General features: G+C 46.0%; 7 protein-coding genes across 7 annotated transcripts; 3 read left to right on the top strand and 4 right to left on the bottom strand.

Moving 5' to 3' along the window:
• Nucleotides 1-694: 694 nt before the first annotated feature.
• On the top strand, nt 695-2161 carry N7511_008458 (PP2C family serine/threonine-protein phosphatase; the record flags this gene model as incomplete). The annotated part of the gene is made up of 1 exon (XM_057130835.1): nt 695-2161. The coding sequence occupies one exon, from the start codon at nt 695-697 to the stop codon at nt 2159-2161; it is 1467 nt and encodes a 488-aa protein (XP_056981566.1).
• Nucleotides 2162-6656: 4495 nt separating this feature from the next.
• Nucleotides 6657-6974, bottom strand: N7511_008457 (uncharacterized protein; the record flags this gene model as incomplete). Its single annotated transcript, XM_057130834.1, has 1 exon — nt 6657-6974. One exon carries the CDS (start codon nt 6972-6974, stop codon nt 6657-6659), a length of 318 nt encoding a protein of 105 aa, XP_056981565.1.
• A 1234-nt stretch (nt 6975-8208) lies between these two features.
• N7511_008456 (uncharacterized protein) lies at nt 8209-9223 on the top strand (the record flags this gene model as incomplete). Its single annotated transcript, XM_057130833.1, has 2 exons — nt 8209-8376; nt 8426-9223. 2 exons carry the CDS (start codon nt 8209-8211, stop codon nt 9221-9223), a joined length of 966 nt encoding a protein of 321 aa, XP_056981564.1.
• Nucleotides 9224-11755: 2532 nt separating this feature from the next.
• Nucleotides 11756-12304, bottom strand: N7511_008455 (uncharacterized protein; the record flags this gene model as incomplete). Its single annotated transcript, XM_057130832.1, has 1 exon — nt 11756-12304. One exon carries the CDS (start codon nt 12302-12304, stop codon nt 11756-11758), a length of 549 nt encoding a protein of 182 aa, XP_056981563.1.
• Nucleotides 12305-12585: 281 nt separating this feature from the next.
• N7511_008454 (uncharacterized protein) lies at nt 12586-13362 on the top strand (the record flags this gene model as incomplete). The annotated part of the gene is made up of 2 exons (XM_057130831.1): nt 12586-12718; nt 12812-13362. The coding sequence occupies 2 exons, from the start codon at nt 12586-12588 to the stop codon at nt 13360-13362; spliced, it is 684 nt and encodes a 227-aa protein (XP_056981562.1).
• Nucleotides 13363-16982: 3620 nt separating this feature from the next.
• On the bottom strand, nt 16983-18322 carry N7511_008453 (BTB/POZ domain-containing protein; the record flags this gene model as incomplete). The annotated part of the gene is made up of 2 exons (XM_057130830.1): nt 16983-17365; nt 17416-18322. 2 exons carry the CDS (start codon nt 18320-18322, stop codon nt 16983-16985), a joined length of 1290 nt encoding a protein of 429 aa, XP_056981561.1.
• A 2004-nt stretch (nt 18323-20326) lies between these two features.
• N7511_008452 (uncharacterized protein) lies at nt 20327-20880 on the bottom strand (the record flags this gene model as incomplete). The annotated part of the gene is made up of 2 exons (XM_057130829.1): nt 20327-20474; nt 20528-20880. 2 exons carry the CDS (start codon nt 20878-20880, stop codon nt 20327-20329), a joined length of 501 nt encoding a protein of 166 aa, XP_056981560.1.
• Between the last annotated feature and the right edge of the window lie 107 nt (nt 20881-20987).

The raw sequence follows: 20987 nt of genomic DNA, 5'->3' as shown, positions 1-20987 counted from the left end.
TTGATATCGCAGCTAGTACAACCTGATTTACCGCAAGGATCTAATGAGGTAAATCTGGGTTTAGCCCTTTCTCAGTCACGTACGAGGGCAGTACCAAGATGTTCCGAATGTGGAATTCAGGGTCATAATAGGAGGTCATGTCCCACTAGATCTCGCGTTTAGTTTATTCAATTTAATGGCGTTTTGGTTGAGAACAATCCATTTAGAATAATCAAGTTGGGTGGGGTGCGCAGCTTGGGGGTCTGTTACGTTAAAACTTGTACCTTAATCCAAGGTTCAACTTTTCATTGCGAGGTAAATGAAACACACACACACACACACAGCTGTAATGTATTGTCTAAATTGCCCACTGAGGGCGTCGAAAGCTGGAAGGGGTTTTCTCCAGCTAGGGCCCGGCTGAGGCGTCTAAAGTGTCCAGGCCACACTTGGCGTCCGGAAGCTGCCCCATAGTAAGGTAAGTTAGTTACAAATGAATGCTGACTAAACCGTGACCCACCTTATCATAGTTACCAGTCACTGACATGGGGCGGCAAGGGGCCATCTTTTACGCTCTCCATCTCCTCCCATAAACCAGATGGAAAACCGAATTTTCAAAATACGCCTGTATACATTGCTTAAACACCCCCCTCCCCCCTCTCTTCTTTCTCTCTTCCTCTCTTCCTCTCTTCCTCTCTTCAGTTAAACCCTACCAACAATGCCATTGGGCGCGGCGGGAACGCGACTACGCGTGACCACAACATTAAACCTACGGAGATGGGCCAAGAATTCATTTTCAACCAAGGGTTCTGGCCCAGGCTTGGGCTCATTCTCGAACTTGATGCGATATTTGATATTTGCCGGTGTGGTCGGTACACCAGGCGTTTGGTGGTTGGTAAATACTCGCGACGTTTCGACTCGCGACGATGCGCCACATGTTGAAAGCCCTCCAGCTGAGCACTGGAACGTTGAACCAGGTCCTTCTAAAGACCAAGTGACGCGTATCATATCACAAGGAGCATATTCATTTCTGGCCAAGAACGTTGCCGGCGTCAGCAGATATGATGGTGCTCAATTAGCTTCCAATAGCCCGTGCGAGGACCAGTTCACCCATGGTAAAATTCCGTCACCATGGAAAGGAGGCAACCAATGGATGACCTGGGCTGTCTTTGATGGTCATTCAGGCCTGGAAACATCAGAATTGCTAAAGAAGCAACTCCTACCATTCGTCCGACACAGCTTGAGTCGAATAAAGCCAACCTCAACCGAAACTTCCGTGCCAGAGGAGTTGGTGCAGCGCGCTATTATAAACGGTTTTACGAACCTCGATGATTCCATTGTCAAAACAGCTCTGGGTACGTCTCAGAGCGAAGAATCGTTGCAAGAGAAAGTGAAGAAACTGGCCCCCGCTTATTCCGGCTCATGCGCTTTGCTCTCCATGTACGATTCTACCACAGGCACGTTGCATGTGGCGTGTACTGGTGATTCAAGGGCCGTTTTGGGTCAGCAAAGGCCAGACGGCAGGTGGGAAGCAATGCCATTGTCAGTAGATCAGACCGGTAAAAACAAAGAAGAAATTGCCAGGCTTCATAAAGAGCACCCTGATGAAGAAGACATTGTCAAGAATGGACGGGTGCTAGGGATTGCGGTCTCACGAGCCTTTGGTGATGGCCAGTGGAAGTGGCCTGTTGAATTCCAGAAGGATGTGCAACGGAGATTTTATGGTCCACCGCCTCTGGTGCCAACATACGACATTCGAACGCCACCCTATCTGACGGCTGAACCGGTCGTGACAAGCATCAAGATCGACCCTGGAAACCCTTCTTTCCTGATCATGGCAACAGACGGCTTGTGGGATATGCTTTCCAATCAGCAGGCAGTCGATCTAGTGGGGAAGTGGTTGGGATTGAAAGCAGCTGAGAAGAGGAATAGCAAAACAGAGCCAACATATGAACCATTCGATTTCGGCCAATTCTGGAAAGGAGTAAGCTGGAAGTTCGTGGAGGGAAGAACAACAGTCCAAGATGACAATGTCGCTGTGCATCTGGTGCGTAATTCACTGGGTGGAAATCATCACGAGTTGATAGCAGGCCGACTTGCCTTCAGCTCTCCATCCTCCCGGCGTCTACGAGACGATACGACTGTGCAGGTGGTTTTCTTTAATGTCTCAAATCTGGAAAAATAAAATAATTACAATCACAGCATCCAGAGCGGAGCGTCTAAGCATGCCGAGAAGACCTGAGGCTGTTATGCAGATTTTTTATCACCCTGCCGCTATTTTGTTGAATTACACGATGACTTTTAGTAGAAGATGAATGAAGCATGCATACAGTATATTCCAGAGAGATGTTTTAAGTATGATCTCTTTCTCAATGAGAAAGAGACCGTATTTAAGTGGAAGGATTTCCCCTGAACTATACCCTTTTGGAGGAAGGATTCAAGCTGACTTTTTCATGCCTGATATATCTGGTATACAGTACAAAGTCTATTCGTGCAGGAATAACACAGTTGAAGAACCAAACTGATTGGAAAACAGCTTGGTCTTGCCGCTGTATATAGCCTCGTATATGCTCTCAGAAAATGAATGTAACCAATCCTTCCTCCGAATACAAAGGAAATCAAATGTTATCGGAAAATCAAGCAGGGCTGAAACTCGCGTCCAAAGCTGATAGTGTAAAGTGATATCCGATCACGTACAACATACGTTGATTGTCTACCTTCAGATGCCGTCCTTTTGGGTCCACATTAATAGTACAGCAAGGAACAAAGCATCAAGGCATCGATTCAGATAGTCTATTGTCTCGGGAGAGGACTTTCTCGAGGTATTAAAGCAATTCGATCTGCCCGCCCAAGAAAGTGGCTTTGACTAGCCTTCACACTGGTAGGTATATGGTGTACAAACCGCAATTGTTGTACGCAATATAGGCTGTAAAGCAGCGACTTCCTTAAAAGGTTCTCCTGACCAATATTCATTATCAAAGGTAACTTAGTCTTGCTCGAACCCCTGTATCTAATCAAAAAACCAATAGTGACAACACGTTCCAGTCTCGGACTTAACCAAAACTAGGATTCAACACACCAGATAGATTAGTCGGCACTGTTGCTCTGCCATTGTATCACAGTGTAGGAGGTTCGATGGAGTCGTAGGCATTAAAGGGCGATTTGGCAAAGGCAGAAGGGTGGGCTGTTGTAGTCGGTATGGCGGAGTACTCGTTCTTCGATTACTACGCATTAAAGGTCAGTTCAAATCTCAAACTTGCACTCTGGAAGTCGGGCGTCGTACAGATTGAGGAGTCGGGGGGATTGGTGGGGTATCTGGCAAAGGTGGAGGGGGTGTTGTTGGTCCGTATGGTGGAGTCTGAGGAGCACTCATATTTTCGATTACTGGCCATGTTAAAGGTCAATTCAAGACTCAAGCTAGGTGTCGTACTTATTGAGTGAGAAGTTTCTGTTGAAATTGTAAATCGAATCCGCTTCATGTATATTATGGCAAATACTTCAAAAATACCGAGGTAGAGCGCTTATCACAAAATTCTGATTCCAAAATCATCGATGAAATAAAAAGCTTCGAGGCATTTGAGCCCTCTTTATATATACCGACGGGGCCCGAGAGCTTTTACTCCTCACTTTCTCATCCTTGTAATTCACAAAAGCTAAAGCGTGCTGACTGATTCGTTCATAGAGGTGCCTTAAGGCCGGAGTGGAAAGGTACGACTGGTGCACAAGCTGTGCCCAGGCTTGACCCGCAGTCTAGATGGCGGTCACATTGGCCAGTACCGGAAACGGTATCTCTAGGTCGACTTGCGTCTCTGTCCGATGGGATCCTGGTGTTCCCGGTAGATTACAGATTTGCAAAGCAACAGAGGCTGCATAGACGTGAGGAGCGCGGCTTGCGTTCAACGATAGTGATCATCACCCCTATCCCCTAAGTAGTAATTTCTGAAGGCAATTATTGGGAGATCAAAATTATTCGGAATAAAATTTTTTAGAGCCTCAGCAAAGAATCAGAGCTCGCCCTGCAGCAGTCAGCTATTTGGGGTATAAAACACTGAGAGCCGACAACCTTACCAGGATCAGTTCTACGTAGCGCGGGTGGTCTACTTTACCAGATTTTCTCGCCTATTAGTAGAGGATGTCGAACTGAAGGGTGGTATTTTACCGCGAAGGACAGGGTTATTCATAAAGTACCCATTCTCTCTTTGTCTTTGTATCGTAAACGGGGTATTCTCGGATTACCAGCGTCGTAACACGCTAGGAACAGCTCCTGGGATCTGAGAGCGCCTCAACAGCAAGATCCAGTGGGGGGAGGGGACACAGATCAATGTATCTCAAAAATGCAATACCTTGTCGGATAAAGGAAAGTGGATTCTTACTAGTTAGTGTACTGTATGATCCTTTTATTCAGCACCTATACGTCATGCCATAATGTCTTGGATAAGGGATCAAATAAGTACCCCATGTGGATCCTATTTACGGTAAGTAACGGCAAAAACCGACGGAATATTCAGCGCCGACTAATTATATGGAATTGGCACCACCAAGATGAGTCGGCCGAAGTGGCCCGCAACAACACTGAATGGCTCCCCTTGGAAGGGATAGCAGAAATGCCATGAGACCTTGTTTTAGCCTTGGTTACTTTTGCTGAAATGGGTGCAGTGATTTTAGCTACCGTTTGTCCGTGGTAATACGCATCTGAAGGTTCCTTCAGGGAGCTGTCTGGTAAATATGGTTTAAGCTCGGTCATAGGTAGTTGAAGTTGATGCAACTCGGAGGACTTGCTGGAATCTTCTGGGAGACCCACGATGTACCCTGCCGATGGAAACACGGTTTCACTCATCCAAGTCTTATATGCGCCATTATTGAGAACATCACCGTCCGATGTGGTAATGTAAGATAATGGTTCAGTGGGCTGCTCGGTCACATCAGTCGCGCCATGTCTGCTTTCCCAATGCATCAATGACCCAGTAGCCTCATACTCATCTGCTGGAATCGTCTTTCAGGAAGAATAACTCAGAGGGGTGCCTGCTGGGTTTGGCATTGTTGATGGTAGTTCTTGCATGGAAGAAGGTCGTACTATGCTGCCACCTTCTGGTTCCGAAAGCATTATAGAAAACACGTCTTCATGGCGTGATCGTGAATATGGGGATGGAAAGACGAGTTCCGGAGTCACTTCTGGTGAGGCACTGTGTACATGAACTGCTTGCGTACTACTGACTATTCCGGGTTTCAAAGTGGATTGTGAAAAGAATGCAGTGTCCACTAGTGTCGAGAATAACCCTGGTACTATGTGGGAAAATGAGCTTCTGGAGACAAATTAGCACAATGATCTTCAAAAAATAGGTACTGTAAGCTCAGACAGTTTCTGTCTCATTGTGTGGAGCTGCACCATCACAACTCAGCATATATTCCCAATTATGGTATCAAACCCAGCAAGTGGTACCAGCATCTACACTGGTCAGAGAAGAATGGCTTTCGAGAATGCAGCAACGGCTGAGACTAGTGAATTAAAAGGAGAAGAAAATGGGTAAGCAATCCAAGAAATGTAGCAACCCCATTCGCCTACAAGGTCCAAGAGAACAAACACATCAGTCATAACTACGACGCAGGGACTGGAAGCGCTTCCTAACCGAGTTCCGTGAAAACTGAGGGAACATGTATTGCCCTCAATTCCGATATATCTGTTGCAGTTCAAAGGTAGGAATTGATGATTTATTTAGAGGAAACATGAGGCTATATATATACAACGAGAAGATCAAGTCGATTTCCAATCAACTTGATTCTTCGTATACATACTTCGGGATTACTTCCGATGGCTCGGCTTGGTTCCTGGTCTGTACAAGCCTCATATCACAACAGTATCCCCTCTAGGATGTAAGCGCCTTTTTAAGGCGGTGTTCACTGACGAGGTAAGATGAAATGCTTACGGGCAAACGCCCACTGCGTCTATGGAGACCAACACGGTTCTGATGATAAGATGTTTCAGGATACCATGATTCCTCAATTTAACCACTGCCATATATGACCGGCTAGGAATCGCCTGGTGTGTGTTGGCATGCTTTGTGCGTGGTTTACCCTGGGCTCTTAGGGTCCAGTTGATATCAAGATTGCGGAAGTCATGATGCCTATATCAATGGGTCAGGACAAACATCCATTTCACAATTGATGCGGAGCTAAGGCCGTGGCGGGTAGGTGTCCCCAGTTCGACGTGCACCGTCGCGTGTCAAAAAAAGCAAAACTACGCTACCTTACCGACAGCCTATGCAGTATGCGCAGGCCCGCCAATACGCGAGGCTGCGATGAAGACTGTATGACCACATACTGAAAGAAATCTTCGACTAACCATTTTCGATCCCGATATGAGTCCGGCTTCGGATAGTGGAGAGCCTGGCAGTTTCGAAAACTGCAGTTGCCAGCCAGGCTTCACCACAAGAAGCCTCAGGAGCAGGGGCGAATAAGGTATTTCGCCAAGTACGACGATTTCCAGCGGACAGCCGAAAGCTACAGTATTCATCCCCGTAGAAAACAATACGCAAACCAAAAAAGTCGAAATGAGTAATCATTCGAAATGGGTAGAAAGTAAGCTGGTACAGGGGCACAGATAGTCGACAATCACAACCACCAAAATTTGAACTTCTAACGGCGTCATTCTGTTCCCTGATAGCATAGTTCTAACACCTTGATTAGATCCCCTCAAGCGTAGCAAGGGTCCAGTCCGGTTCGCCTGCCTCGATTGACGCGACCTCAGCAAACTTGTCGGCTTTGCAGCGCGTTAGCAACCATATCTTCTGCCGGCAGTTCATGTATCGCCGGGAGGGTGCCATGGGAGATTTGGACCCTGGCTTTCTTCGCCGCACAGCCAGTTCGCCTTCGCGAGCAGATCCCTTCTCGAGGGAACATCGATGGATATATTGAGTGATTGATATGATGGAAGGATGACCGCCGACCATGGCAAAGCTGGCAGCGAAGTGTGCCGAGCTCGGGTAGGCTGGTGTGTGCATTTGGTCCTGTAGATCTAGCACAATCCACAGGAACTGGACGGCTTTCTTTTCGGAAAGATTTCGAGGGACATGAAGATCTCTTGCGTCTGTTACTCAGGAAGTTATTAGTATATAGGATGCATAGATCATGAGTTCCTCATGCTCATACCTTGCGACCACCCACAATTTGGTGCCAATAAACCAATTCATAATTATATGCGCAGAGAGATGAGTTGAAGGCTTTCAAGAAAGGGTAATCCCCACGTAGCACGGATTATGAAATATACGAGAGAAAATAGAGCGAGTTAGACAATAGTCCGTGGAAGGGGTTTTCAAGACAAGCGATACCGTTGATCGAACGCAAATCATATTGCATCTGTGGAACATAGCAAAACGCTTGATAGGTGGCTACCCGTGAACTTGTCTTCTAGTCTGAACGTGAGTAAAGGAAAAATGTCTTCACAATGTGCAAACGGCACCGTTCAACTCTGCTTATTTGTTCCCGACCGGTTGGAAACCCGGTTGAACCGCATTTTGAGGCCCAAATGCGTCCAACATGTCGGACATCTCATACTCCCTGGCCCTCCGCTTCTTGGCTCAAGGCCTAGGTGCAAGTGCAAAAAGCTGATACTGTTATTTCTAGAGTGAGATCCCTTGTTCAAACCGAACGAATTTAACTATGACGTCATTATTGTCGTGATATAAATCGGACAGCATGCCACGACAGGTCGAGAAGCCAGATAACCAAAAAAAAGCATCAACCAAGACACCTGAAAAACAGCCTACAAAACAAAAAACATACAACAATAAGGATTCGCTAGTGGTCACCAAATTACTAAGTTACCGGCGTGTGGCTTTATGTACAACCAGTAGTCCGGTGGGTGTCGCCCGGGTGAGTTTAGGGTGAGAATCACCAGAGTCGCGCGACCACTGCACTGACCCCTTCAGCTTACCAACAACAGAATTTTATTGGATTATTGCCCCCCGAGTGAAACGCTTTGCACCTTGGCATATGCACATAGCTATCAAGTAAGACGTGAATGACAATTAGCACCGATCTTTGCTTCTTAGGTCAAGCGGTGGCCACGCGCGATATTGTGGTATGTTTGATTAGTTTGTTGCTACTATATTACTTAGTTTGAATAGTTTCAATATTTTGGATCATTTAGGTACTTTGAGTGGTTTGCATCGTTTGCATAGTTACCCCTTCAATATATTGGACACCAAAACTTTTTTCACATCTCCTCTTCACAACATGTCATCTATCATACGCGTTCTTTGTTCCCGGGCTTTTCCCCTATTCCAAGCCATATGGTTCCATTTACATATCGTATTCGGCTCAATCTTCAAGGCCTTACGAGGTCGGACACATGCCAGTGATTCTGACGCGAATGATACGTCTTCTCTACATATTTCCGCAATTGTAAGTACCAAGGGGTAATTTTGAGTTCATTGATTGCTTATGGTTACAGAATGACTCGGCTGAGCCTGTTAATGCTGATTCCCATGTTGAATTTATAGAGGTGCCACGATATTATCCCCCCGGGGTTACGGAGATTATCGGTCGCGGTGGCGAGTGTTTCGTCGGTGCCATTGATGAGTTCACAGTCTTGAAATATCCATGTATCCCTGGCAATTATCAGAGCATTCAAATAGAGGCCCAGCTTCTTGATGCTCTTGGAAGCCATCCCCGGGTTATCGCCTCAAAAGGCCTCACGGACAATGGTCTTGTTCTACAGCGCGCATCCAACGGTTCTCTGATCGATTATATCACATCACAGTCATTCATACCTCTCAGTACAAAGCTTCTTTGGTGTAAGCAAGCTGCCGAAGCAATCACTTATATCCACGGAAAACGTGTCATTCACTGTGACATAAATCTTCGTAATCTCCTGCTTGATGAAAACCTCAATATACTACTTGCAGACTTTCAGGGGATGCTGAAGTCCGTTGATGGTGGCACAATACTAGATGGGCTCTCTCGGGAGTGCTCAAAGTCATATCAGCCTCGAGCCCATGGGGATTATGCGAGTGTGGCAACCGATCTTTTTGCGCTTGGTTCCGCCATTTACTTTATTATGACCGGGCATGAGGTCTTTCCTGAACTTGACAGCTTACAGGATGATGAAGAGATCTTGTCACGATTCCAAAATGGACTCTTCCCGACTGAAAATCATCCTTGCTCTCAAATTACAGAAAAATGTTGGAAACAGCAATACCGGCAGGCTGCTGAGGTTGTTTCAGATCTTTCTCTCATTCGAGTTACCTAGGCGCTAAGATAGATTTGGAACATCGATACATTATGTACGTCTCCTGGTCGTGTTGCTTCGCATTGTGTCTCTATTAGTACTTGAGAATCTATCATGTTCTCGGCCTGTAAGGACGACTTGAGCAGCAGTTTAAGGCATACGGTGATCTCTTTTGACAAAGCATACTAGGATGGTCAAGGTAAAGGCTGACAATGAAAACAAATACGAAAATGAAGCGTGCAGGTTAAGCAAGTGAGATTTGCAATTTCAACGATTTACCTTAGTTAGTAGCGGAAAAGACTGTTCACTGCTGTTGCAGTCGTTGATTTCCCCCAGCTATAAATCAACATTCAATGTATTCAGCACATTCGATGTGCCATCCAGCAGAAACAAAGATAGCGACAGGAGCTGCCAGATTTCCTTCGTAACCTATCACCCAACTTTATGCCGCCATCATTGCCAAGTTATGTAGACGGAGAGAACATACGTACAGATCAATTTGAATATAGAATAGGAAGCTAAAACTGCCATGAAGGGAGGAAACGTCGAAATCGCCTTCTCTAAGCCTCAACACTTAGGACATATGCCTCCCTTCTTGGTAGACTGGCCCATGTGCTGGTCCTTGTATCCACCGCAACACCGCAATTTGTGTTGCCGCACGGCGGCTGACGATCATATTTTGTGATGACGTGCTTGGGCAGTGCGGTGCAGTTGACAAATTTAGTGGTATACACAAATCGAATGCACATATTGATGATTTCCAAGCGGGTCTGGCTCCTGTCAGATCAGGTTTGAGATTTGGGTGATTTGTTCAAAGCTTACTTAAGAGGCAAATCAGACTGTGAACTGCGGGACAGACGTCTTTGTTGGAACAAGAGTGAGATACCTACAAAAAGGAGAGGGAAGACTACTACTTTATAATGCGAGCTTGCGCACAGTCTACACGACACAAGCTTACACTTTGTCAAAATCTTAGAAGGGTTAAAATAAAGATAAGTGGTGGGGTTTGTGGGGCAACACTGCATTTAGCGGGATAGTCCAAGTCGGATTAGAAGCTCATGTGATCTCTGGCTTGGAATATTCTTGTTGTCTCACACTGCCTATTCTATCAGGCAGCAGTTGCCTAGACAAATACAATTGCTCCGAACATGGTCGGTTGACGTATCTTGTGAGGGGAACCCTGCATCTTGGCATTGACACCAGTGTCAATGCCAAGACGCAGGCAGGGTTCTAGTCAAAGGATATTGTTTTCTAATGATCCACCCCATCACTTTCACCATAATAATCGCCTATAATGCGGATGATGAATGAGATTTTGCATGCGGTTACATTTTTAACGGAAAATTTGCACGGTACCGATACACAGGAATTGCTGTGCTACCACCCTAGAGCTCACAGACCTGACTTGTTGTTGGGTTTTCTTGCCATCATTTGTCGACCCGTCTGTTTTGACCAGACTGCCATCGAGCATCTCCCATTTCATTGCATAATAATTCCTTCTATAATATTGCAGATAGATACATACTTGGTAAAGGGGGTATTGAGAGGAAGTAGCGCAAAATTTAAGTATTCCGGATTAAAACTTGTTACCCAAGCCTTACAGTACTCATCTATATGGTGCAGATGATCAGACTTTCCTCCATAATGGCCCAGGAGTGTAGTATATTCGAGATGCTATACCATATATTGTAGTGGGGAAATCACGACACTTGTATGATTACTGCCTCAGGCAGTGATATCCTCGAGGAAGGGTTATGGGCAACCTACGACTGTAGAGAAGGATAGACAGTTACAACAATGCCACTCATTTCCTGATTCAAGATTTATGATCGTTATGCTCCTTGATATAGCATCTGATTATCCCTGATAGGCATCATCTGTCTAGAGCTCACAGACCTGACTTGTTGTTGGGTTTTCTTGCCACCATTTGTCGACCCGTCTGTTTTGACCAGACTGCCATCGAGCATCTCCCATTTCAATATGTGAAAAGAGGACTGATTCTTCAGAACGACTGGAATCGCGTTCACAGGCCGTGCAATATTATTAGCTCGACATCATTGGTCCTACGCTACTCCGTGCTCCACTTTGGAAAAGCACAAACCTGTGCAGTCCCTTGAGAGGCATTGTGCTCTTCTCCTAGGATAATGCCAGCAGAACTAGCGTAAACTGCTTGGGTCATAAGAATTTATCTTCTGCTGACCAACCAGGCGCTATAATTTAGGCAAAGTGCGGGGTAGATTGGTCTTCATCTCCACCAACCTCGACAAGTAACGTTAATCGATAACTATTTCACACTTCTTGGGCTTCGTGATGAAGTCCCAAAAGGCGATTATCTAATCTTATACTTTTTAGTAGACTTGATGAAGACTGGATTGGAATGTCTCTATGAGTTTTAAATACGAGTTCGGGTTAGTCTTGCTTGAGAAAGACAACGTAATGGGCATGCTCAAGATATATGCTGGCGATAGATCTGATTTGGTTCAGACAACCGGAGCAAAAAGCGGCTGCCGAAACCGACCAAAGTGGATAGCAGGCTCTTAGCATTTTGACAATTTACCTATCATTTATGTATATTCTCTCTCCGCGGATGGGATCAACCAAAGATAAGTCACTCTGGCGCACCCCACGCAATGCCAACTGTACCTCGCGGAGTAGATCAGCACCGAACGAAGGATACTTCTGAGTCAGGTCTGCAAATTTATATTCGTCGCTTCGCATGTACCCTTCGACCGAAGCAGCAGCCAGAAGGCGTCGTACAGCATGACCACGAGGCAGATTCAATGCCGAGATGATGTGATCGGAGTTGATAAACCATGTGTTTTGATCAATGCCGTAGAGTCCAAAATCAGCGTCAAGAAGTACATCTTTGATATATTTTGCCAATTCGGCTTCCAATCCAGGTATTTCATACATGTCTGCAAATCTTACCAGCTCCATGGCAGCAGAGATATTCTCCTCGCGGCTCTCGATATCGAATCTGATGATGCCACGGTATAGCCATTGAAGAAGTCCTTCAAGGGCACGGGTTGAGATAACACCATCCATCTCTTCTAGGTCGAGTGCTTGGTCCTGTGATTCCTTGAAATGGCCGTTTTTGAACATTTTTGTGAAGACAGGTGATTTTTCGCACAGCAAGTCTCTTGAGATTGAAATCTCAGCATCACTTGTCTTGACTCGAATTTTGACAGTAGGCCCATGGTAGAGAGGAAGCATCCTAAATTAAAGTCAGGAAAAACTCCGTTTTCAGGGCCGCAAGGTGCACGTAGTGTTTGACGAAATCTTGTGCACTAATATTGGATATCTCGGCCATTGATAAGAAGTGCACAAAGTGAGTAATCGATAGTATTGCTGGATACGCCTCAGTGAATGCTGCTGAAGACAAAATGGCGGGGCAAAGGAACATGGAAATGGCGGTCTACATGTTACATCTACTAGGGTCACCTGACCGAACAAGAAAGATAAGCGGCAATCTGTCTGACTTAATCATCCGATTTTGCTCAAAGCCTACTGTTAAAGGTGATTTCTGGTTTACAAATATCTAGCCCATTGAATACAAGCGCCCGCATGTTAATCTACCAATGTTGAAGCGTCACCTGACCTTCTGAAAAGAGCACGAGCGTGAATTTCCAACACTGGCAAGGGTTGCACGGGATGTTTTCACTATTCCTGCAACCGGTGCAGGCGTCGAGCGTGTATTCAACTCGGCTCGAGATGTCTGTCATTATCGCCGGGGATCACTGAATGCCGCAACAATCCAAGATATTATAATATTCCGATGTATCTCATCCTTCAACAAGCAGGATAGAGAAGACGATAAACTAGAGGACGTATGTCATACTTTTGAAGAAAGGCAAGAGGCAGACGAGCGTCAAGAAGCTGACCTTCCTCAACAAATTCCCGATCCGATTAGTGATGATGAAGAGGATGAATCACTTTCGTTTCCGGATGAACCTTCTGTTGAGTTACAGACACGGCCCTTAACTCAACGGGAACTGGGAAAAAGACGACAGTGTACTCCCGAGCAGGGCCAGGAGGGTGGTGATGAGGCGAAGTTTGATAACGATGCTCAGGCTCTGCCTGAAAGTAGTACACAGACACGAGTATCTAGTAGACAGAAGCGTCCAAGACGAGAGGATGAGGATTTTACGTATTATATGTGAAGGTTGGACGAAGAATCAACCCAGATTATTAATGTTTTCGAACTGTTTGCTTGGACCCTGTTCACTAAGCCCTAAGCCCGTAGGCTGTAAGCCTAATTCTGAAAGAAACAGTCAAAGGCTGTATAAGTTATGCAAGCCACAGGTGGCACGATTCTGCTGAAACATAAGTCCCATGAGAGTCCCACAGGGCTGGGTCCCATTGCACTCCCATTTAGTCCCTTGGGAGTTGAAGAGGTCTAGGCCCTAACTCTATTACAGTGACGGGTCCTGGGCAGGACCCACTTTTTAAGGGCTGTGGTTGGCCAAAAATCGAGGGAAAAGCGGGTCGGGGTACCCAGGACCCGTCCAGCGAAAGTTGAAAAAAAAGGTCCTGGGTCAGCGGTCGCAATTTTGCTTCAAGCTTTTGGAAGTTCTATTTAACTACCTCCTCTATAGACTGTGAAAGTTTGAAGTCGATCGAGCGATTATAAGTGGCGTGGTGGGTGACCCTAATTTGGCTGAAAAGTTTTGATGGGGTGCGACCGACGGATGTCAATACGGTAACTCTAATACTGGTCTTCACCACGAGGGTCGGGCCTTCGTTATACAAAATAGATTACGGGGTATTGGTAATTTACGACATAGTATTTTTGGCGGCTGGGGTGCGTTTTGGTCGATTAATTAACGTATCCGGTAAGCGAGTGGTCAGTGTAAGTGAGTGGTCACCCCCCAACCAATTTTGTACTACAAACTGCGATTTCTTAACCAAAACGCCAATTAATTAAAAAATGAGGCTATTTAGACATATCTGGGCACCTATTTCTCTTATGGCCAGGTAATTTACATAACCCACAACGCTGCGGCCGCCTCTCATTGGTCTGAATCGGTGTCGGCAACGTAGGGCCAGGTTGCTCAGATACAGCATTTTCGACATCTCTATCAACGTTAAAACGCGATAAAGCTTCCTCAACTAGTAAGCCTCCTTCATGCGCCAATCTAGCCTTCGTACGCGTTTTTTTACGCGTGACCTTAGCATTAGCGGCCAATAAATCAGAGATTTGTTGACGCGCTAGGGTAAAGCTATGTATCGCGATCTGACACCCTCTCTCCATCTGATCTATAGCTTCGGCTAGGCGTTGGGGGTCAGTTTGAGCTATTTTCTTAATAGCCGAAGCTTGCCTCCGTAGATCTTTAGATGATTGAGGCGTTTTTGGGGTGAAATTCTTGCTTGAATCGCTCCCCTGGCTAGTCGGCCGTGGGGGGGGGGGGGGTAGTAGTAACCCGTACGTTAATCTTCGATATAACGCGGTCAGGGTTAAAAGGAATAAGCCCAGCGCCGGCAAAGCTATTGATAATGTTCTCCTTTTTAAACGCTTCCTCTCTTGCTATCAAGAAAGCGTCTAAAAAGTCGGATTTATCAATACTTACCCGGCGGAGTTTAGTCTGCGTTTCAACAACCTTGCTATAGGCGCGTTTGAATACGCTAAAACAGCCAATATCAAGAGGTTGTAAAAGATGAGATGAATGCGCCGGCATGCAGATAGGAATAATCTGATTTTGAGAGCAAATTTGATCAAATTGAGGCGTAAGGTGACTGCCATGTCCATCGAGGATTAAAAGCCGATAACGCCCCTTCGTACGGCTAGTAGTCGAAGGAATAAAGATTTTTTGAAGCCATTCGAGGGTAATTGCGTTATTAGTCCATCCGTTATCACTAACAGTCAAAAGCCAGTTTTTTGGAAGGGCTATAGAGGTAAACCAGGCCTTCATATAAACCTTGCCTTTAAAAATGACGCAGGGCGGCAACGCCCATCCTAACGCATTTACTGCCTCAATTGACGTCACCCATTCTCGATTTCCAGGCTGTAGAAGAGATCTTCGGCCGTACGTAGCCCGGGTAACGATTTTTGCCGTAGTAATCGTACCGAGGGCAAATCCAGTCTCATCAAAGTTGTAGATATCGGCGTCGGTAATACCGTACTTCCCAATCATGTTTTTGACTAGCTGGAACCATTTCCTAATTTCAATTGGGTCCTCACAAAGAGCTCGCCGATAGTCGTAAGCTCTAGAGAATCGCATTGAGAGATTTGGATGCCGTTGGATAAAGTTGTAGACCCATTTTTCGCCGATAGACACGGTCGGAGAAGGCCCACGGTCGGCAAGTAGTAAATTAGCTGCCTCTCGTACAGTAGCCGGTCTAGGGGCTGCTCCACGATCGTCCAAGGAGAAAATCCAATTCTCAAGAGCTATCTCCTCCGTAATTGTCAATTTATGGCTGTTTGCGCGGGTATCGTCGCGACTTTTAATGCCTGCTAGGCGTCGTCGAAGGGTTGTGACCGGTACGTCAAAATCACGCGCTAAACGCGCAAATGGGGTGACTTTTGCATCTTGAAAGGCTTCAATGGCTAACAAAAGCCTACCCTCTTGCTGGGCACGTTTTTGAGATTTTTCAGTACGAATTGGAGGCATGGTAGGTGGTTGAAGTTGATGTAATTAAAAGCCAACGCGAACATGACGCGGGGGTGACCACTCGCTTACACTGACCACTCGCTTACCGGATACGTTATATATCGAAGGTCTTTCTTCTCATACAGAGCTCGACAGTACAGGATGGATCGAAATTAGTTTCACCACCTGCACACAGAGATTGTATGAGTACATTCATCGTTGCAGTACAGTAGTTTTCGAATTCAGTTTGACCTCCCACTCTTTCGACTTGATTCCCGGAAAAGAAATCCTAAATAAGTAGGTTATGATTGGATGTTATTTTTAGCATTGCTGTCCAGACCGCCTGCTGCAATAGTATATGTATCTTTCCAAACGTCTTCAGTACCATTAGTGGTGTATTTTACACGAATTTGGAACACGGTTTGGCAGGTATGGTACTTTCTCTTCCTTCTATGAGTCTGTAACTACCTGCGTAGTAGCTTTTGACTATCATTGATATCTTAGACCGGCTGTTCTCACTTATGATGCGATAAAGAGTGAATCTGTCGCCACCTCTTCGTGTCGGTGCAAACGGAGGTATTTCGGAAACCTGTTGAGTCTCGAACACTTCCACCTCCAATATGAGAAATCTTTGGGTGTGGGACAATGGGCTTTGCCGATGTTGCTTTTTCCCCCATGTAGGCTCAGAGCCGTCCTTAGATGGCGGGGGATGTAAGCAACCCTCCTTCCCATCGCCGTTGGACGAGGAGATGGAATATGAAAGTTCACGAGTGAATTGTCTGGCAAAGTCACAGTTTCATTGCCGCGACGCCTATACACAGATCAATGAAAAGCACAATGAAAAGCACACGTTTGTTCTGTCGTTGACGACATTGAGCTTTCCCTTTGAGACATGTCTAAAATCGATGACTCATAAAGACGAGCTCCGCAGGCACATACTGCAGCGCCTAGCAGAAGGCGAGTGATACATACCAACTTATCGCGCCGGCAAGTGAAATAAAGGATTTTGCAAGTTTATACTTAAATTATATTGTTTGTGTTCGAACGACCATGACTCAATTGTGACTAGCCTTGGACTTATGCGAGATAATAGGACAAAGAAGCGAGCTAGTCTACGTTCGACAACGCATCATGAAAGATATGTTCTGATCAAAGCCAAATCACGATCGAGGTAGCCAGACACAGATCCTGAATCATGAACTAGTGAACTGGTTCAGTTCTAGTCCTTCCACAGTTTCATTCAGATTCTGAAATATAGATGCACAGGAGGCGTTAGGGCAGCGGTGCGTATAGTTGGTTCCATAGGTCGAATATCGAAAGGATGAATCATACCATGCTGGCGATGTGAATGCCATGACGCTCTGCACAAAAGATGTGTAATTCAACCCCGGGAATGGAGCCTCTGATGTCAGCAAAAGCAGATCACTCGATTGCATCTGCATAGTTAGAGCCCCATACATGATTGAGCGACATTCATAACGACAGCCCCGAGTGCCAAGTAAAAATCCGTCACGTGTTTCACTAAGGAGGACAATCAAATCTTGGATAGCCTTCTCTCGACATTCATTTAACGCGTCTACGATGCTGTGAGTTTTGAAGCATTCAAGAAAAGGGACTTGTCCTCACCTATGACATATCTCGGGATTGGGAGCCCGAAACTATCAATCCAGCCATTGCTCTGTGACATAGCAATAGAAGTCGATCTTTTGAATTGGGTAGGAAGTTGGAAAAACCAGGCGATCCATATCCATAAAATCAAATTCCTAGAAGATTTTGGGGTAATCTCCTCCACTTTGTCAATCCACATATCTATCAGAAGACACAAAACATCCCGGCATTCATAGTAGTCTGCTATGACGGCAACTTGCACCAGCATCTCCAGATTCAGCTTCTTAGGAATGTGGTTGAATTGGCCGTGAATAGCCCGAAGTATTATCATGAGAGCTTCAATATCCCAGCTCTCTGCGGTGATCTCAACTTTACCCTTCTGGGAGTAAGTAACACTTTCCCTCCAGCCTCCAGTCAGTAGTCTTTTGAAAAACGGGGAGGCGAACATCAAATGCTTCGCAGAGACCTGAATACGGAAGCAGCTGTCAGCCGGGAATGAATCGAATTGTTCCTCGAGTGCAGCCTCCTTCTCAGTGAACTCGCTGGCAGGAAGTTTTTCAGCAGCGGGCTCATCATCAGCAGCAGCGGGCTCATCAGCAGCAGCGGGCTCATCATCAGCAGCAGGAGCGGGCTCATCTGAGAGGGAATGTTCAGCAGGGACCTCTCTTTTCTTTTCCTTCTTCTTCTTTTTATTTTTATTCCCCCCGCTCCGTTTCGCGACACTCGACTCTAGCTGGCTAAAATAAAGCCCCGATCTTCCCAGCGCCGCCTGGGAGCTTCGGACGTTGCCAAACAACAATGGAAAGGTGTTGAAGGTGAGAAGAGCAAATGAGTTTTCATCTACTTGTGCGAAGGGACTGCTTGCATTGCGTAATACTATGGTCACTTCCCCATCTGGATCTATTATATGAGATAAAGAATCCATTCTGATGCGAAGGTTGGCTCAATTTTGGAAGCGTTGAAATCGATGAACAAAAAAATGGATTATGGCGGAGTTGCACAACTATGGCCACTGGGTAAGTAGCGGTGGAGAAAGGCAGTCAGACCGGACCTGATCAATTATTGTTGGGCACGAGTGCATAGTCGGGTTTGGGCCTTGCTTTGTTTGCTTTTTTGCGCTATTTGTACTGTATGAAGTTACTCTATACGCGTGTACTGTAAGCACAGCCTTCTGACAAAGGCTACGCTGCATGTGAGGAGAAGTGGCGGTCGTGTGAGGTGATCTTGCCAAAAATTACTAAGCAGCTCTACGAGATTCAACGTAACAATACAGTACTTCACATCAACATGAAGACTTTAGTACGGTCATTTCGACCACAATATAGCGATGATCTCAAACGTCATTAGCGTACATCCGAGAATTTATCATAAATGTACGCGGTCTGATTGGATGTTATTTTAAGGACAACGATATACACCGCTTTCTACAAAATGAATGTATTTTATAATACGCCATACAAGCTGTAATTTACACGAATCAGGAGACGCGGTACCCCTCTTTGGGTGATATCGTATCCTGCACAACGGCTTACTGATTGCAGTTATTGGCCCAGGCGACATGGCTCCAAGACTCTCGCCTTCAAAGCTTGTTCTCATCCGTGATATGATAGAGAGCAAATCCTTTACCACGTCTGAAATGGTTGAACAGGCTGAATGCAGCAAGCAGACCATCATCAGTATCCGCAACAACTTGCGACAATTTGGAAGCTTATACGCACCACAAACCCGAGTAGGACGAAAACGGACCGTGACACCCCTGATGGTCGAAGCTCTCTGTGACCACCTATGTGAGAAACCCGGCCTCTACCTCGAGGAAATGGCTGTATTCCTATGGGATGAGTTTCAGGCCTTGGTTACAACCTCCAGCATCAGAAGAGCCCTTGTCGCAAAAGGTTGGTCAAAAAAAAAACTGCACGAACACAAGCTAAGGAACAAAACGCGGATTTACGAGATTATTATCTGCACAATCTTTCAGACTTTAAATCCTATCACCTGGTCTATGTTGATGAATCTGGATGCGATAAACGTGTTGGGTTCAGACGGACAGGCTGGGCACCACGTGGCACATCCCCCTTGCAAGTAACACAATTCCATCGTGATCAGAGGTACCAGGTATTACCTGCGTATGCACAGGATGGGATCATTCTATCGCGTGTCTTCCGTGGTTCTACGGATGCCACTGTGTTTGAAAGCTTTATAGCTCAGCTACTCCAGCACTGCGGGCGATGGCCAGAACCTAAATCTGTCCTAGTCATGGACAACGCATCATTTCACCGGTCGGAAGGACTTGAACAAATGTGCGCGGACGCAGGGGTGAAACTGGTCTACTTGCCCCCGTATTCACCAGACCTCAACCCAATTGAAGAATTTTTTGCTGAGCTCAAGGGGTTCATTAAGCGTAACTGGGACTACTATGAGAAAGACCCCGAGCGAGGCTTTGATACCTTCCTTGAGTGGTGTATTAATATGGTGGGTGCGAAAGAAGAGAGTGCCAGGGGACATTCTCGACATGCGGGCCTGAACATAGAAGTTTTCGATGCTTGAAACTCCTTAACCATGTCTTCATCATTCCTCCCTTCAATTAATCATTGACCCTAAAAGACCCCTCAAACAGATTTCGCTAGATCCTGTGGCTGTTTTTCTTGGCAAATTTTTTTCTTTAGTATTTTGGACATCCTCGTTTGCTTATAGAATTATCAATTGCTAGGCGTTACTACATTAATTGTTGTAAGCATGTAAGTTCACAAAAAAAAGCTTGTCTTCCCCGAGTGACAAGATCGATGCCGCGGTACCTGTACTGTGTTTTCTAAACAGACTCCTTGGCCTCGTCATTAGTGTCGCTGGAGGGCATGGATATCCTCCACTACCTCTCTGGCCGAGACCGGTGGCTACAGTGTGTACATAAAAGGCAAAAATGCTGTTCTGGCGGCTAATAAAAGCTCCCCTCTACCCAGTTTATTCGCGAAGGATCTTTGCCCCGGCGGTATAGGTATTGTAGGGGTTGCCACAACTCATTTGATGTTCCCACGGCGATATAGTTACGGCCAGGGCTCTCAAGGTCGTACATGATCGTGCGACTATATGAATGTTAATGGTGGCAACCTATCAATTCCAAGTGAACTGTGCTTACACCCAGAAACGACAGCCAGATCCCCCACCGGAGAACTGATATTGATGACGCCGATTTCGGTAGATTGTATCGGCGACATGTCGAACCTCAATGGCCATAGTAACCGGGAAATCCCAGTGTTGTATGGCCGAAGTGGTGAGGAGGTATGCAAGGTCTGTCCATTCCAGACGCCCATTTATGTCTCCGTAGTCTGTCACCATATTCACACGCACTGATCCACCAGATTGAAGGAGAAGATATATCGACCAGTGGTTATCGGATCCATCCGTTGCAGCACCAGCGTGAACCACAACGCGTATGTAATTGACACGCCGGGTATCCGCTAGAGCTTGACTTGGAGTTAAATTTACCATCTTCCTGGAAGAAAAGTCGGCTGACCAAGAAGGACCGGAGGGGGTGTGGTGCATCGCTTTCAATGTGTTCTGGGAGGGGTTGAGCGATAACGGATTATTTATTATCC

This window comes from Penicillium nucicola (assembly GCF_028828085.1).
Source record: "Penicillium nucicola strain IBT 29836 chromosome Unknown utg000009l, whole genome shotgun sequence".
In the NCBI taxonomy this organism is placed as follows: domain Eukaryota; kingdom Fungi; phylum Ascomycota; class Eurotiomycetes; order Eurotiales; family Aspergillaceae; genus Penicillium; species Penicillium nucicola.
Note: the sequence above shows the minus strand (reverse complement) of the source record. Positions and strands in the feature narration are given on the sequence as shown.